The sequence below is a fragment of the Anser brachyrhynchus genome (assembly GCF_964034855.1).
Source record: "Anser brachyrhynchus genome assembly, chromosome: 1".
Classification (NCBI taxonomy): domain Eukaryota; kingdom Metazoa; phylum Chordata; class Aves; order Anseriformes; family Anatidae; genus Anser; species Anser brachyrhynchus.
In genome coordinates, this window is record NC_137694.1 from 103,706,349 (window position 1) to 103,725,598 (window position 19,250).

The 19,250-nt window shown below is 38.6% G+C and overlaps 2 protein-coding genes across 6 annotated transcripts in view; both read right to left on the reverse strand.

The window, feature by feature from the left end:
- The window catches only part of LOC308192484 (antigen WC1.1-like), a 73,981-nt gene that overhangs the window by 41,274 nt on the left and 13,457 nt on the right, over positions 1 to 19,250 (reverse strand). For 3 of the 5 annotated variants that reach the window (XM_080586086.1, XM_080586085.1, XM_080586084.1), the window contains exons 3-4: positions 17,919 to 18,019; positions 16,567 to 16,604 (exon numbers count right to left, since the gene is read on the reverse strand). The exons of 1 other annotated variant lie outside the window; for it this stretch is intronic. The gene's annotated coding sequence lies outside the window, so the exon portion shown is untranslated. The remainder of the gene's footprint in view (positions 1 to 16,566; positions 16,605 to 17,918; positions 18,020 to 19,250) is intronic. One more of the 5 variants, XM_080586087.1, reaches the window with a different exon arrangement.
- LOC308188265 (taste receptor type 2 member 40-like) lies at positions 4,453 to 9,980 on the reverse strand. The gene has a single exon (XM_080577126.1). The coding sequence runs from the start codon at positions 9,227 to 9,229 to the stop codon at positions 8,285 to 8,287; it is 945 nt and encodes a 314-aa protein (XP_080433252.1). The 5' UTR covers positions 9,230 to 9,980; the 3' UTR covers positions 4,453 to 8,284.

Sequence of the window (19,250 nt, forward strand, 5' to 3'; positions counted from 1 at the left end):
ATCCTCTTTTCATAATTTAACTCTTTCTATGGTCAATCTGTGTATCACATTTCTGCAACACGCACCCAGAAAGAATAGGCAATAAAAAAATTGCAAGCTGTGCCAGTTAATTTGTATCTGTTTTGTAGCTGGTGGCTGGACAGTCTGCAAAGAATTGAGTATTTTACACCTAGAGTAGAACAGACCTTGCTAATATCAACATCCAAGGCTCTTGGCAGTTGTAAGAACTTGATTTGGTAGTGCAAAGTGATAGGATCCCCACAGGGAAGCAGTAATCCATGTACAAACAAGGAATACCTAGGGTTGTTTTATTGAAAAATATAGGCCAAAAGTGTATAACTAAGACATGAATATGACATCACATTCCCAGGAAGACATTTGAGTGTCTACATGTTGAATTGTATCTTTTTTTTTTTTTTTTCCAAATACTACCGGATATTAGTCCCATAAATATTTCATGTAAAACTGATAATTTATCAATAGAAAGGGTCTGGAAACAAGGACTCTTCTCTCCTAGACACTTTATATTAAATGGTAGTCATGTTCTTTGTCCAATTAGTACTACACTATGAAACATCTCCACTAAATGAATTGAGAGAACTTCCTCCTCAGCCAACCCCCTCAATGCATAGTAAACATCCTGAAGTTAAGAAAATCCTCAGAATGCTTGTTTGCCTGTTATCAGGTTGAAGAGAACATTAAACCTGCTCCTCTTCCTTGAAGAAGTATTCTAGACAATAGACTAAGAAAGGGAGGAGAAGCACGTTCCTCTCCTACTAACTCTTAATGAAAATAAGTCAGTTGTGATTCAGTCTTTGGAGCTGATCAACTCCATTGGTTTATGCTAGCTATGGGCAGGATAAACATAATGCATGAAGAAGGTGTATGCTGCCTTACCTAGGTTTTATTTTATCTTCTCCAGAATTAAAGTGAGAAATAGGATAGACTATTTCTCAGTACTTACAGAACTGAAATTCAAAATTCACAAATTCACAAATAAGCAGACAATATGGAATCTAGCAAATTTTAGAAGTTTCTTCCAGTGCTTTTTGTACCTCTCTTTAGTATTTGTCTTTCATACAACATGGTATATCAAGGAAATGATGAGGTTTAAGTCCTCTTCTGGCTTGCAGAAACAGGGTGGTTGTTGCTTCTAACAGAGTGACATTGACTTATATTTGAAAATACCAATGTTCAAGCTGAGTTATTGCTGGCAAACCACAAAAACATAAAAAAGTGCGACAATAACCAGAGGAAGAGACTACTATCACACCATTTTTATGTATGAGCAGGTAGCTTGTGGCCCTACAACTTCCTATCAGGAACATGGGCACATGGGAGTTTTACAAACTCATGTCAGTGAAAGGAGAAAAATGATTCCTTGAGAATAGCAAACCTGTTTACACAATGTTGTTCATACATGAGACAAGCACATATCACAGTTCATGAGTGTTTTGATTAACCCATTAGTAAAGATGAACTACACTAGATAACAGCAACTACAGTAGTCCTTTTTGATTTCAAATTCTCAGTCGGTGTTCGCAAGCAAACTTGTACAAATAGTCTGTGAAAAATCCACACAGATACCATATGCCTGTACATTAGTATATGAGATATAGAACACTTTAATCTATAGCACAGTGTTATTCGATGAGAGAAGTTACAGGACTAAAAACAGCTTTATCATTAGAAAGTTTTCCCTACAAAAACAAAACCTAAAATTACTCAAGCTTAGGAAATTATCTATGAAGTATCTGAAACTGTATGTAAATATAGTATGAAACTATAATGCCAGTTACAGTAAGAACTTATATTCAAAGCAAATAATTATACAGTTATATGATACGTGTACAAAGGAGTTTCAAAACAGTTTGAAAGATTATCTTGTATTAATTTATCTTTAAAAATATTTGGTACATTAAAAAGTGTATATAGAGCTTCAAGTCACCCATTTAACTGTTAAGACTCATTTATATTTAACGAGCAGAAGAATGTACAAAATCCCACCTCATTTATGGCGTGACTCTTAGACTAAGCTATTCTCCTAAAAAATGCTAAACAAAGAACCTTTGATTTCCTCAGAAATACGTTCTTTCAATCATTTTTCAAATGATCATGGAAGATCCACGTGTCTGAATTGTTTCTATAATTCAATGTCTTTCTTGCTTCCTAAGAGACGCTATATTGTTCTTCTAAGATTGGAACATGCGTGAAAGTGTTACCCTCACTGCTTTTTTTCCAGACAATGACCCAGTTTTGCCATAAGAGAACCAATCTATTGAGAAATGACATAGGCTACTCCTATAATTTGTCCTTATTCTCCTGCATTTGGTTAGAAGAAAAGTTCCAGACAGTGAATACTTTGATGACCTTGACTGTCCAGGAGTTGAAAAATGTTGTTACCTCCAACATAGGAAGAAGCACATATCCAAATGCTGAGAAAAATAAATAAAGATTAACTACTTCCCTTTGAATTTCTTATCTCTTGTAATGATAACCAGTCATATATTAGTCACTCTGACCCTTTTGCTGGCTCTGTTTCCTGCACTTGGTATGTGTCTTGCTTGTCTTCCTTTCCAACTGTCCAAGTCAGAGTGTGTGAGTTATTTCATGACTTACTCTTATGCAGTGGGATCTTATGAGGCTTTGTTCAAACCATGTTGGAAAAGAATTTGGTACCTAATTCTTCTTATACTATTAAGTATGATGTCTGTCACTCCATTTTTTCAAAGCTGACTGCCTGGGTATGAATGGGGAAATTTAAATTTAGAAGTTTTAGAAAAGTGATTTCTGCAGACAATGGGTTTGACAAAATATGTACTTTCAGGAACACTTTACACACACACACACTGTACAGATGCTGAGTTGTCTTTAAATGAACATTTTTAGTGGGAAAGGGCATGTTTTCCAGCATTTCAGTCATGAAAACTCCAGCTGTGTTTATAGGCATGCAAATGAAAGGAGGATCCTGCAGTGAGCTGTCAATTTCATTGCATATCTTTGCATTTCTTGTCCTGAGCTACTTAATACAATCAAATTATTGTTTCATTACTTGGAAAAGAGGCCAGACTGTGATTTAGAAAACAAATGAGTGTTGATGTTCCCTTTCCTCTGAATGACTCTTCAATTTTTTTATTTTTATTTTAATCATTACGAAGGATTTTATGATTTATCAGGGATCTATAGGTTAGTTTAATACGACATATGGATATTGTCACAAAATTGAAGTTCTGACTGTGACCCCTTTCCTTAATCATTTTTTTCAGTGCCTTTACTGCAAATAGTTCATTAGTATCCAAAAGTCCATAGTCCCATGTAGTATAACATACAGTGATTTTCTGCCTGTCTTCTGCAAAGGAATCTCAAGGCTTCTCATAGACATTGTTAAAACATAGTCATAATGTTGTAGTTGTATAGTATTTCTTCAGGGAACTGAAATCACATCACACAGCAGTTTACAAGGAAGTTGCTCCTTTGGCAAAAACAAAGGTTATGTTGAGTGTCCAGGAGAAAAAGAGAGTTTATGTCTGGTAGAGGGAGAAAAAGAGAGTTTATGTCTGGTAGAGGGAGAAAAAGAGAGTTTATGTCTGGTGGAAGAAGGGGCAAGCAACTCAGAGCGAGTACAAGGAAGTTGTCAGCATATGCAGAGAAAAAATCAGGAAGGCCAAAGCCCAGTAAAAGCTCAACCTGGCTGGTATGGTTAAGGATAACAAAAAATGTTTTATAAATAAATTAAATTCAAGATGAGGGCAAAGGAGAATCTCCATCCATTACTGGATGCAGGGGGAAACGTGACCATAGACTATAAGGAAAAGGCTGAGGTTCTTAATGCCTTCTTTGCATCTGTCTTTACTAGCTAGACCACTTATCCTTGGGGTACCCAGCCTCCTGACTTGGAAGTCTGGGACAGAGAGCAGAAAAAACCCCCATAGTTCAGGTGGAAACAGAGACCTGCTGCTCCACCTGGACTGTCACAAGTCCATGGGACCAGATGGGGTACACCTGAGGGTGTTGAGGGAGTTGGCGGATGTGATTGCTGGGCTGCTTTCCATCATCCATAACAGATTGTAGTTGTCTGGAGAGGTCCTGGATGACTGGAGACTTGCTAAGGTAATGCCCGTCTATAGGAAGGATTGTAAGGAGGAACCGGGGAACTACAGGCCTGTCAGTCTGATCTTGGTGTCAGGGAAGGTTATGGAACAAATCATCTTGAGCGCAATCACACAGCATGTACAAGACAACCAGGGGATCAAACCCAGTCAGCATGGTTTCATGAAAGGCAAGTCCTACCTGACCAACCTCATCTCCTTCTATGACCAGGTAACCCACCTGGAGAATGAGGAAAAGGCTGTTGACATAGTCTACCTAGATTTCAGCAAAGCCTTTGACACAGTCTTCTCCTGGAGAAGCTGGCAGCCCATGGCTTGGACAGGTACACTCTGCTGGGTTAAAAACCGGCTGGATGGCTGGGCTCAGAGAGTGGTGTTGAATGGAGTGAAATCCAGCTGGTGACTGGTCACAAGTGGTGTTCCCCAGAGATCAGTGTTGGGGCCCATCCTCTTTAATATCTTTTTTGATGATTTGGATGAGGGAATTGAGTGCACCCTCAGTAAGTTTGCAGACAACACCAAGTTGGAGGGAAGTGTCAATCTGCCGGAGGGTAGGAAGGCCCTGCAGAGGGATTTGGACAGGTTGGGTTGATGGGCAGAGGCCAGTGGGATGAGGTTCAATGTGGCTAAGTGCTGGGTCCTGCACTTGGAGCACAACAACTCCATGCAATGCTACAGGCCTGGGGCAGAGTGGCTTGAAAGCTGTGCAGGGGAAAAGGATCTGGGAGTGCTGATTGATGCTTGCCTGAACACAAGCCAGCAGTGTGCTCAGGTGGCCAACGGCATCCTGGCTTGTATCAGAAATAGTGTAGCCAGCCAGGCCATGGAGGTGATCGTCCCCCTGTACTCTGCTCTGGTGAGGCCACACCTCGAGTACTGTGTTCAGTTTTGGGCTCCTCAGCACAAGAAGGACATCGAGGCCCTGGACCTTGTCCAGAGAAGGGCTATGAAGCTGGTAAAGGGCCTGGAACACAAGTCCTGTGAGGAGAGGCTGAGGGAACTGGGGTTGTTTAGTCTGGAGAAGTGGAGGCTCAGGTGAGACCTTATTGCTCTCTACAGCTACCTGAAAGGAAGTTGTGGGGAGCTGGGGGTCAGCCTCTTCTTGCATATAACTAGTGATGGGACTAGAGAGAATGGCCTCAAATTGTGCCAGGGAAGGTTCGGGTTGGAAATTAGGAGACATTTCTTTCCAAAAAGAGTGGTCAGGCATTGGAATGGGTTGCCCAGGGAGGTGATGGTGTCACCATCCCTGGGGGTGTTTAAGGAAAGGTTGGATGTGGTACTTAGGGACATGGTTTAGTGGCTGACATTGGTAGTAAGGGGATGGTTGGACCAGATGATTTTATAGGTCTTTTCCAACCTTAATGAGTTTTCTGTGATTCTAAGATTAAACCAGCAACTTATAGAAACCCAGAAAAGTCTACTTAATGGAAAAGGGTTAGGTTCCAAAAGTTGGCATCTGTTTTATGCTACATTGTAGCAATTTCTTAGAAAATATTGTAATTTTTCTGGATTCCCAATGAAAACAGTTACAAGACTACATGATTTTTATCATCTCATTGTGATAATGTTACAACAGGAACAGCTGTTAACTTTGCTTGTTTCCTGATTTTTGGCATAGATTCTAAATAGATCCGGTACTGCCCCTAAGTAGCATAGGTGTATATGGAATAGTTGGGACATTGTAGAAGGATCTGATAAATTTCACATTTCTTTCAGATTGACAACCAGTAAATTCAAGATGGTGGAATCAAACCTATTTCTAGATTACAAAAAAACTTATATAAAAGAGAAAAATGCCTCCTATGAGATAAGATACATGACTTGAAAGAATCACAGGCTCTGTTAACTATTTTTTTTCCTACTAAGAAGTGTGTTATTTTTTTCCCTAAGGAAAAAAAAATGCTCATCAATCTTATTTAATCATTTGCCAAAAAGAGCAAAATAGATCTGGTAAACAGCTTAGAAAACATATTTTAAATATATTTTATTACTATGACAATTTAGTTAACTGGGCAACGGAGGAAAAATAAAAAAAAGTTTAGCAGAAGGTAGACCTTAGAAGTCGCCTTCCAGTATTTCTCTCTTAGGTTTCCCTCTTAGCTTCCAGAATACTCACTCTAAAGAAAGCTGTGGAGGAAAGCCTTTAAAACAATATAGGAATCTCTTTCAGATTTCATGTCCACTAAGAAATGTGACTTGTTTGTTTTTCTTGAGGCAGAAAAGTGCAAAGAAAGGATGTGAAGTAAAACACGTGATGTGATAGATGCTGTTCAGGGTGCCTCTGTTGAGTAGCCATATACCTGATAACAGCCTGGAGCAGGACAAAATACCTGTTTAATGGTTGACCATAACCCGTATGTCTTGTTTGTTCTTGTGCTCAGAGAGATATGAGATGCTTTCCCTATGGCAGCAAGAAGGGAGAGAGAAGACTAAACCTCCAAAAATGTTTCATAGTGCTAAGCTGGGAAACACTGCTATTCATGGATGCTTCCCTAACAATGGTGTCATTGTCTTAATTCTGAATTTTCATCAGCTATGTTAAATGCCATAAAAAAAAATCCATCTGCAAGCCACTGCTGGTACCTCTGCAACAGTTTAGGTTGTAAGGGGAAGAAAGGCTCCAAGAGAAATAATTCTTTAATCTGGCATCTTAAAATTTAAAAAAACAGATAACAAAAAACACATTCCAGCACAAAACAAGATTACATACACATAAATTGCTTCTAACAGATTGGCTCTGACAACGTATTATACATGAGAATGGGCTTAGTCCAATGCTAATCCAAACAGAAAGCTCAAACCATATATAAAAGTTTTAGTGATGATCACTTTAAGAGAATGTAAACTTCCACTGCAACTGAAAGGGATCATAAAATTCCACTTCTAGTGTAACAATAATGTGCTGAGTTTCAGATTCACAAATATATGATTTGTACAGGAAGTAGCAGTATATTTCTAAAGCTGAGGGAATCCCTCTGTAGAAAAATTTTACAGGACACACCTTTATCAGAAGTGAGACACTTTGTGGAGATGGGCCTGTTTCAAGAAACATTTAAAGAGTTTCAAAGCATATATTTAAACAGTTTTGTTTAACATTGAAAATGGTGAATTAATTTCTCAATAATGATGATTAATTTCAATACTAAAGTAGTAAGTATTTTAATGCATTTTGACAATATTTATATGATACAAATACGCAATGATTCTAAATTTGAGGAATTTATTTTGCATAGCAAAATCCGAAATATTAATCTTTAAGTTCATTCTTCAGAGAAGTCTGTTATTAAGAAAATTTTTTTCTTTATGTTTTTTATATTAGCTTTAATCATATGTTGTTAGACAATTTTCTAATACATCTTTTTCTTGGGAACACAGACACTGATTATTAATTCAACAATTCCAAGAAGCTCAAAATGTGCTACTTTTTACTGACTCAATTTGAATCTTCCAGTTTTAGAATCAACAAGCAGTCAAAAATGATCTGTAAGAAATTTCTAGATTCTTGGGTCTCAGCATCCTCATTAACATGCCTGTACTCACCAGAAACAGCCTTCAAGCCCCATATTCACATATGAAGTTTGAGCATGTCTATGCTTAAGTAGGTCTGTTCTATTAGCATCATGAGAATCTGATTTGTAACCCAGAATGTAAACCATTTTGTAGAATCATAGAATGGTTTGGGTTGGAAAGGACCTTAAAGATCACCTTGTTCCAACCCCCGTGTCATGGGCAGGGATACCTCCCACCACACCAGGTTGCCCAAAGCCCCATCCAACCTGGCCTTGAACACTTCCAGGGGTGGGCATTCACAACTCTGGGCAAGAGAGAAGAATTGAGAGAGAATTTCATGAGATTACATTTTTGTTTGGGTCTTTTTTTTTTTTTTAATTATTATTTTTTTCCCTGCTGTCTTTGAGAAACAATAGAGATTTCCAAACAAAAATACAGAGGTACAATACTTACATGCTGCAGGCAATTATCTTTTAAAACAGGAGAGAATTTATGAAGTTCTTCATTGCAAGGGTCACATTCAAACAAAGCAAAATCCCATTTCATGATTCCAGATCAGGACTATAGACTACTGTTTTATGTTTCTATTATTTTACAACTACAGTGACTTTAATTTAATTTATTTGAATCTAATTAGAAAGTCCTGCACAGCTCATGGTCTTTTACATGGATCTAGTTCTAACATGACAGTTTATGTGTTGCAAAATCCTAGCTGGCATCTCTCGAAATTTGGGATTGCTCCAGATTAAGACCATAGAGTGTCCTGCAGGACAGGCAGCCATTACAGCTATACATATGGCTTCTCCAATGCTGAAAGGTAAGAAAGCATCAGATAAAATGAGAACCAAAGCAATAAAATTTGTAATGTACAGGATGAGGAAGGAAAAGACTGACTTGATAGCACCAATATGGGCCTCTTGGCTAGGATCCCTGAAACCAGTTGCATTATTTTGCATCTGCCTGGTGTGTCTCCAGAGAGACTTAATCAGCAGGATACTTGAAACAACAAACATTATTAAAGGTAAAGCTATACCAGCATTACAGAGAAGGATCAATAATAACAAACTAGTTTTCATTGTGCCTCTCCTTTCTGAAGTGTTTCTCATGGTTAAAGGAGTAGTGAAGTTGTTGTGCACGTTGTAGATATCCCAGGAAAAAGGCAGAGAGGTTACAAAGGAGAAAAGAGATGATGTTATCAGCATCCAGGGCATGAAACTGGATAACCTTTGCTTCAGCCAGATGAAGAATGATTGAGTAAAACTGGCAACCTTGATACAATAGAAGACACTAAGCCAGGCAGCAAACCAGAGGCTGGAGTAGTTCAGAAACACAAAAACTGTCTTGAAAGTTACAAACAAGTTTTCTTCATAATAGGAGGCTTCACAAAACAGACTTAGGAAGAAATCCAACATCATCCAGGACTGCAAAAATAATCTGGATAAACTCAGAAAAATCATAATCATATCATAGGAGGACAATATTTTGCTCCTGATGCAGCTAGCTGAACTGACAGCCAAAATAGTCACATTTCCAAGAAGTCCTATCATTGATTCAATTATAGAAATTATTAGGCATATAAGAGAAAATAAATCGGAAATAGTGGACATATCAAGAACTCACAAATTTTACTCAGCTTTTCACAGGCTCCTGAAAGATCTAGACATACAGAGCAATGCTACACCCAACTTAGCACTTGTCCATCTATTTATCTCAGAGGAAGAACTCTTATAACAAGTCATTAAATATTTATGCTATTTTACATTTGTTTAATGATTAATAGCTCAGCTGCTATCTCTAAGCATGCAAATTGGATAAGTATTCAATTACTGTCTTTTCATTTTAGAGAAAGGATTTGCATTTAAAGGGCTCAGATGGATTTTTAAGATTGTGTTGTAATCCGCTTGTCACAGAGCCCTCTGAATTTATATATGTAAAGATGGAGAAGAGTTTTGAATGTGTGCATTCTCTCTCATGATAGGGTTGCACCCCATATGCCCGTATTGGGGTAGAAAAAAAGATCATTTCAATATTAGAAAGTGCAAGAAATGTAAGACATTTTCAAAAAGTATACAGTGAACTCTGTGTAGGAGAGTTTCTATTATCTCTTTCACTTCCTTGAGAGAGATTTGGGCATTTTCTTTCATTTTCTTCCTTTGTGTCTGTCTTCGGTGATCACTGGGAAACTGTGTGACTTCTCTTGCGCTGGCAGAGGAAGAGGAAACACAACAGATATCCCAAGATCCTAACACTATGAAATACAGATGTTTAGGATTATGCAGTAGCCAAGCTGTTGTTTTCTGTGTTTTTGTTTTTAACCACAGTTTTGAACTCAGGTGACTGAAATACCACTTAATATGCCTATATTTGTATTTTATATCTGATGCCTAAACTTCTCCCTGAATTGCATAATTTCTTGATGTATCACTTCTGAGTTTATAAGAAATATTTACCATGGACTTTTTTACATTAAGAAATAAAATGGATGTCCTTATACTATAGCCTAAGATCAGCTCTTTATATTTATCAGATACATTAAAATGATTATTACAAAGTGGATTATCATGTTTTTCTCATGTGTGTAGAAATTTTTAAACATTATAATTATCATTATATGCTTGTTTTGAGTGCCACAAATTATAACCATTAATTTGTAGGAAGATAGGAAGATATGAACAGGGAAAATAAAAATTATTGAAAGTACTCCACTTGACCATTTTGTTCTACTGTCCTATGAAAAAATACCAAATTCACCTTTGGAATGTGAAGTCTGGACATGTACAAAATTAAGTTTGGGGAAATGGTCAAGTGTTAATAGAGTCAGTGTCTTGCTCCAATATGGAAATTGCATACTTTCAAAAATCTGTTGTGCTTGCTAAAAGAAGTGAATTCAAACACTTTCCAGATATAAGAAGAAAAATTTTAAAAGTTCTTCTTCTGAGTGGACAGGTTTGGGTTTAGTGATAAAGCTTGGGAGAGATGTTTTATATGTAGGATAGAACACTGAAGAAAGAGCACAAAGCCTTTTTAGAAATGAAGTCGCCGAAGTTTCTGTCAGTAATATGGCAGATGTGGGCAGTTATGAAGGGAAGTTTTTTGAAATATTTTCTTCAAAACTGTTTCTCTATGTAGTGTGAATTTACAAATATTTTAATGTAATCTATGTTTGCCTAGGACAGTGGTCTCCAAACTTTTTTGATTGTGCACCTCTACTGGTAAAAAATTTTTGAGCATGCAATCCCTGATATATGCATATTTATTGTTAAAGAATATAAATGTACTATTGTGCATGTGTATGTATTATGTACATATTATGCCCATTTGCATAATAAAACATACAAAAATAGAAAAAGATTAAATAAAAATATTTTATTTTTATTTTACTCGATTTCTTGATGGTGCAAAACATTTTTTTTCACACTAAAATATTAACAAATTTTATTAGTGAGAGTAATGTGATTGAATCTGGTTCATACAGTGATTCAAAGTCTGGTTGTAATTTCAATTTATTTCACAACTTGGCTTTAATGGCTGTCAGAGCTGAAAAGATACCTCACAAAGATTGAAATGGAAGAAGTGCGTCTTTGGCTGCAGTTACTAAATCATGATACTGATTTTTCAATTCCACTCAATATTTATGCAGTTGTTTTTGCTGTAATTCAGCTAATAGATTTCCATCTTCCCTGATGTCAGTCAGTTGTTCTTGCAAATTAATTGCATTTTTATATCTTTAATAAATGGGTTCAAAATCCACTGAAATTTTCCTGTGGAAGGAAACAGGTTAGAAAATTGTTTTCAGGTTTTTTATTTGTAGAGATATGAGAATTTTTATAGGGAGCCCAAATCATTTTCAACAAGAAAATCATAAAATCTCCACAGCACAAGATTCTTTTGAAAAACACTTACTTTCTCACTCGTTAAAATGTCACTTTAACCTTGAAGGGACAGATTAGATATGTTTATTTCTCTGAAAATATCTGCTGGGTAGCATACAACTGACAGCCATTTATCACAAAAAAGGTTAGTAGATTCAGAACACCTTTTTTGTAAAAGAAAAATGTGTAAAAAATTGTCTTTAAATTTGACATCTTTTTAAAGCCCTTTGCCATGAAATAATGAATGAAACTCTGTGTGGTACAAAACATCTTTATGGTCATCCCTATCCTGAATACAAAGCATTGTAAAGTTTCTACTGTTTTAAGGTTTGTTTTTATAAAATTAGCCACATTTATGACATCCTGTGTACTTCTGGCTCCCATTTCTTTGCTGCAATAGTTTGCCTCCAAACCATGCAAGGAGCACACCCAAGATCATAAAACCTGAAACCCTGAACATGGCACCAACTACGAAGCCAATCATTCACCTGATGTGCATGCTGCCTTCTCCTTGGGTCCCAGTCTCCAACTGGGAAGACTGAGGAGAACACTACTTGTGCTCCTGATCCCTTCACCATTTTTCCAAGGGACATAAAGTTGCTCCCGATGTTTCGGAGTCTCCTTGTTGTGGCCTCAGCTGTGCCTACATGAAAGAGCAGGAACAAGTCTGTCTTGACCAAGCTCAGTAGCCTTTTTGTGACGCCACAAATGCAGGCCCCAGGCAGGCAGCAAACCTCCCTCAAGAGATTGTCTGGTTGGCAAATGGGTGCCTCTCAGAGAAGAGTCTTCAATTACCAACACACTCTGTGCTTTTTATTTTTTTTTTGGTGGCACTGGCTCTTATACAAGTGGTTTGCTGGTCCACTTTTTTGGAGTTGCCCTTTCCTGGGTCTTGACCATTACCATTGCTGTTATTGACACCCTCTCCCTTTTTTGAGTCCCAGAGAATCATATCTGTTGTGTAGGGACACTTCAAGGACATGAGGGATATTTCTCAATCTGCTCTGAGCAGAGATGAGGATCCAGCCTCTTGTGTCTTGTGAGTCCATAAATTCTGATGGTTTTGGGTCAGAATCCACTTTACCACTCCCTTGCAAGGACTTAAGGTAAGGCTGTTGCTCAGCCTGCGCCAGCGCATGATACAACATGCCGATCTCTTGCTTGGATTCCTGGATGCATTGCAGCCTGCTGAGCTCTTCTCGTGACCTGGCAACTTGCTCAGAGTTCATCTGCCTGGTCACACTTGCACCCATGACACCCAACTCTGCCTTCAGGCCCTATGGGGACCTCAAGATATTGGAATTCCCTGCAACGGATCGTCTGGGCAGCTCTTTCGGTCCTTGGGAGGTCTGTCTGGATAGAGACGTCTGCCAGGGTGGGTCATGGCCCCTCCATCTGGATTTCAGTCTCAACCCGGCAGGTGAGGCAGGTGGACACCATTTTTGCCTCACTGGAAAGCCACTTCTTGATGCTTCCAGAATAGAGGGTAAAGATCTGCCTGCCTACAGCCCTCCCTGCTCGCCCTGATGTGCAAACTGCCATGCCAAAAAAAAATGAAGAAAGAAACATTTGTGTTAAATTTAGCACTGGTCATATACTCTGTCTTCTCCCTTATCTACTAGAAAATCACTCACGGGACTAGTGACAGAATACTAACAGTGGTCCCAGTCATCTAAGGAGTTTGTTCCCAGGGGCTTTCTCACCTCTTTCATATCCCTTTCTTTTCCAGCTACAGCTTTTCCACAGTGTTATTAAACACCGGCTTGCCATGAGGCAGCCTACCCTCCCATAGTTTCTTTTGTTTTATGGAATCATCTTACATATGCCTCCTGAAGTAACAAAGCCTTTTTAAGCCCGTAAAGCTAACAACAGGATGGCTAGGTGTGGTGGTTTTACCCAGTTGGGTGGCTGAACTCCATCCCAACCTCTCTCTCACTCCCCCTCCTCAAAATGGAAGGGGGAGAAAATATGATGAAAAGGGCTCAAGGGTTGAGATGAGGACAGGGAGATTGCTCAACAATTGTCATCACAGGCAAAACAAACTCAGCATAGAGAGATTAATATAATGTATTGCCTATTACTAACAGACTGTGCCTATTACTAACAGACTGGAACACTGAGAAACTAAAAGCAAGCTGAAAACACCTTCCCCCCATCCACCCTCTTCTACGTCCTCTCCCCAGACAGTGCAGGGGGATGCATAATGGGGGCTGCAGTCAGTCCATAATGCTTTGTCCCCACTGCTCCTTCACATTCAATCTCTGCCCCTGCACCAGCATGGAGTCCCTCCCACAGGATTCTGTCCTTCCTGAACTGATCCTGTGTGGGCTTCCTACAAGCAGCAGCTCTTCAAGAACTGCTCCAATATGGGTCTGTACCATGGGGTCCATCCTTCAGGAGCAAACTGCTCCAACATGGGTCCCCCACAGTCAGCAGCTCCTGCCAGACCATCTGCTCATGTGTGGGCTCCTCTCAACGGACTGCAGCTCCGGCTCAGACTCTGCTCTGGCAGGGGTTCTGCCCCCAGAGTGGGGCACCTATTTTCATTTCCCCTTCTTTTGCCAGGAGGCCTGTGCGGATTAACAAGGACCTCCTATTCGAATTCAAACACAAAAGGAGGCTTATAGAGTGTGGAAGCAAGGACAGGTAGCCTGGGAGGAATACAGATACGTTGTCCAAGCATGCAGGAATGAAGTTAGGAAAGCCAAAGCCCTACTGGAATTGAATTTTGATGGGGATTGAAGACAACAAGAAGGGCTTCTGTAAGTGTATCAGTGACAAAACAAAGACTAGGGACGATGTGAATGTGTTACTAAATGAGATGAGGGACCATCCATATTGTGTTTGTCAAGATCAGACCGTCTGTGTTTTTTTTTTGTTTGTACGAGTACTGTGTTTATATGTGTGCTGGTGAGATAATTTTCTATGTGTGGTGATCTGTGGCTGTGTGTGTGACTGTGTGTGCTTGTGTGTGCTTCTGTAGATGTGTAAGGAGTATGTGCTCTGCTTCATGACCAGACCAGACCAGACCATGACCAGACCAACCTCAGGAAAACAGATGCAGTTCCATGCCTCTGCCAGGCTAGTGGATTCATCAAGCTGTAGCAGTACAGAAAAATATTAGGCTTAAATGCTGCTTTTATCAAGTATTGTAAATACCATCTATGTTGGTGATATTTCAACATTCAATGAAATTATGTAACAATTTATAATCTGTTAATACAGTTGTTAACATACTACAGTGCCATCTTAATGGTTTAAATTATTTGTACATTTATAGAGCTGGACACAGTTCATGTCACCAAATTGCTGAGAGAAATAATCTTTAGTTTTTGTTGACTATTAGTATACTATAATTCATCCCCTATGCAACAAGCAAATTACAGATCTTGTAGCTATTTCATCAACTTTCTCTTGCCCTGATGATCTGCTACAGACCTTTTCATATGCAAATACTCACTACACACCTCAAAAGCCAGACCAAGATTACCCTGTCTGGCAACTGACTAACAAGCTGACAGATACTGCTGTCATTCTGGCTGCTGTTTTTGATTCTTCTGCTGCTGTATTCTCAATTACATTCATGCTCAGGAAGCATCTAGAAAGAACTGAACCAGTCTTTTCCTCCAGGAAATGAGATGATGAAGGGCAGATAATTTCTTCACTCTGCAGAAAATGACCCTCCATTACTTGGGGTCATATTGTGTTGTGCACCTGGATGGACCAACAGAAAATATAGAATTTTGATATAAGGAAGGTCACATTCAAGGTTCTATGCAATGTTCTAGTGCCTACTGTCACGTGTCACCATACCACATTCTGGGTGCTAACACCTGTGGAGAAAGTCCTCCACTGCATTGTGAAGCCTCACTATTTTGGTGCTTATTGCTAGGCAGCCATTTTGAAGTCCATAGTGCATAAGGTTGATATCCCGGAGATCTCCAGGCTTTCCTTCAGTCTATCTACCCATGAGTAAACAACAACACAGAGGTCATATGTACATTAGCCCAACCTGAATTTCCCATCTGCATGGAGGCAATTAACAAATTATATCTCCCCATACACTGTTTATAGAGAAAATACTAGCAGGTCATCTATTTCAAAAGCTACTCAACATTCTTCAAGTCCTGATGAGTCACAGAAGGATAATTATGCATGAGGCATGTATTTGCATCAGGGAACAGCAGGAGAGGCTCTTCCATAAGGCAAGGTGAGCCAGGAAGTTAGTGTCACCACAAGGTACGCAAGAACAGTAACAGCACTGTAAGGTATACAGTCCAAGAGTATATGAGCAAGGATAGCAGCTAAGCTCTGTGATAGTAACTAGGGTCAGCCAGCAGTCCAGTGATTGCTAGACAAGTCCATAGAGCACCAGACAAGGCAGAGCCAAGATCAGGCCAAAAAGTTAAGTCCACAGGTTAGGATCAAGTACCCGGATCAGCTAAACACATATAAAAGCACAGGCATACCTGTGACATAGCTCAAGTAGAGACCAAGGGTGAGATCCCTTCAAGAAAAGTAAGGGGACAAACCCAACTGAGGCTTCTCACAGGGATTTGATTTAAAGTCAAGCAGTTGCACTGTGAAAATTGAACATGAACCTAGGCAGCCAAAACCCAGGCAGCCAAAACCCCAGGAGCAGTGCAAAGGGAATGACAATTTGCATTACTGAGAATTTCACCAATGAGTCCATACCAGTACTATCTTCCGACATCTGATGGGAAAAAGAATAACACCAGTGCTGTTCTAAAAAAGTATATTCCAAAGGTTTACCAAGAAAACAGTCTGCTTAAACAAATTTAACTACCACGGCAGTTAAGCAGTAAGGTACATAAAGAAATTCAGTAAATGTACAGAGACTATATGCACAGTGTACAGTATTCTGTGCTGTTTTAACAGCAACATAACTAGTACATCTATGGAAGTGATAATCTCCCTCTTTTCAGCACTTTTTTAGATAGTATCTTGAATACTGCATTCAATATTCAGGCCCCTGATAGAAGAAAGACATTGAAAAATTGCCATAAGTAAGTAGAGGAGCACGAAGATAGTTAGGGGGCTGGAGTACTCACCCTAAGAAGAGAGGCTGGGGGAAGTGAGCTTGTTCAGCCTAGAAAAGAGAAGACATAAGGGATACCTAATTAATTGCCTTTCAGTACCTACAAGGAGGTTATCAAGAAAATGGGCCCAGGCTTTCCATAGTGGTGCGTGGTGGGAAAGTGGATATAAACTGAGACTGGAAAGGTTCCAACCAGGTAAGAATATCCTTGTCTATTGTAAGAACCTTCAGTCACTGGGACAGTTTTCTCAGAGAGGTTGTGCAGTCTCCATCCTTGCAGATATTCAAGACAAGGTGTTGTGGTTTAACCCCAGTAGGCAGCTAAGCACCATACATGCACTTGCATACTCCCACCCTAGCAGGATGGAGGAGAAAATCACAAAGGTAAAAGTGTGAGAATTCGTGGGTTAAGATAAAGACAGTTGGCTAGATAAAGCAAAAGCTGTATGTGCAACAAAGCTAATTAAGGAATTCATTGCCATCGGCAGGCGTATATTCAGCCATTTCCAGGAAAGCAGGGCACTATCACATTTAATGGTTACTTTGGAAGACAGATGCCATTATTTAAAACATTCCCTCTTCTTCCTTCTTTTCCCCCAATTTTTGTTGCTGAACATGACATCATATGATATGGAATATCTCTCTGGTCAGTTTGAGTCAGCTGTCCTGTCTGTGTTCCCTCCCAGCTTCTTTTGCAGTCCCAGGTATCTCACTGACATGGCAGCATGAGAAGCAGAAAAGTTCTTGACTTAGTGTAAGCACTACTTACACTGCAACGACTAAACATTGGTGTGTTAACAACTTTATTTTCATCACAAATCCAAAACACCACAGCATACAAGCCTTTGAAGAAAATTAACTCTATCCCAGACAAAACCAGGACACTAGGCTGAATAAAGCCCTGAGTGACTTGGTCTGACCTAAGACCTGACCCTGTTTTGAGAGGAAGTTAGACTAGAGACCCCCTGAGGTTCGTGCTGAACTTAATTGTTCTCCGTTTCCACTGTTGGCAGTTTTGTCTTTCCTAAACCATAGCAGTTTATGCAGTTGTTTAGAAAAGAGATGTATATAGAGAAATTATTCTTCCTCATTTACTCAAATGAATTACTTTTACTATTTTGATGTGCAAAGACAGAAAGGATTCTTATTTACGTTAATGTATATATATTTTTAACATTGTGTTACTGGGAATCCTTTGAATTTGAATTTTTACTATGAGAAATTTGATCTCATTTCATTATCATTGCAGAACAATATACACTTTTCAGAATGTAAAAAAAAGTGAGGAAAATTAAAAAAACATTTTTTGATTTGCTAATTTTGTAAAGTCTCCTTTTGTTTAGATTCTTTAGAAAAGGCAAGTACCTCATTATGGAGTCTCAGATGGTATTTATATTCTTGTTAGAAACCTGAGAGTCCTATTCTTCTCTCTGTGACTATCTGTAGTAGTACAGTCCTTCAAATTCCTAAGACAAAGAACATATCAAAAAGTTGGAAGAAACTCTTGATTTGTTTCCTTAAGTGGTCAGCTGATATCAGATAGCTAGTATCATTTGCATCAGCAACATGAGAAAAAGGTGATGGGCTGTAATAGGAAAAGAATGTGTTACAAAATACTTAGAAGTGTAGATGTTCTTAATTCAGCTGATCCTGTTAGAATTTACCCAGGGTATTTTACTAAAGATTGAAGAGATGTCAGGAGCATTCCAGTAACCTGAGATCACCTGAAGAAGAGGAAGAATAGAAAGACTGAGAAAGAATAAACAAATTGTCTTTCTTTTTAATACTAGGAAATTATAAACTGAAATTAATTTCAATTTCCAGGAGAAAAAGAAATCCTTAATAGCATGTAGAAGGAAATGAATAAATGAATAATAGCTGACTGTGTCAGTAAGGAATCATGTTAAACTTGTCTAATTTTTCTCTCGACAGAGTAGGAGACTGTGGATTTGGGAATAAATTTGAAAATGATACAGCTTCACTCCTGTTTTTTTAACGCTCAAATGATATTCCCATAGGCAAACTGGGAAACCTATCCTGTAAACTGAATGAAAAACTCATTGAAAAATTCAGACCTAAAGAGTCATATAAATAGTTCACTATCAAAACTGGAGAAGATAATGAGGAAAATTCCTCAGGGGTTGATCCAAGGATTCTGATAGGTTGCCATTTTATTAATAACTTTGAGCAGTATTTTTATTTTTCTCGTCACTGGAGACTATTAATTCTGCAAAGAACACCAGGTTGGAACTGGTTGGAAAGTTTTTTGGAAGACATTCAGAACTCAAAATGATCTTGACAAACTGGAGAAGCAGACTGAAAAAATATGAACAAATGAACAGACATCTACAAATGTACCAGATGGGGAAGAAGCTGTCATTTAGCAGAACTGCACAGAAGGACCTGGTGGATACAATGGATCAGAAGAAGAAGAGAAAGAAACAGTTGTGAAGACAATTGAAAAAAGACAAATGACATGCTGGAATATAAATAGCACATTTGTTTATTGCACAGATTAAGACATTACCTTTTTCTATATGGCTTTATTAAAGCCGTGCAACAGAATGGTAAAAATTGGAAAAAATGCAAAAATTGAAAGGAATGGCCTTATTTAGTTTAAAGAAATCTACAAAAGGGCTTAAATAATGAAAAGATAACTCTGTAAATACAGGAATAAACTTTTCTCCATGTATATTA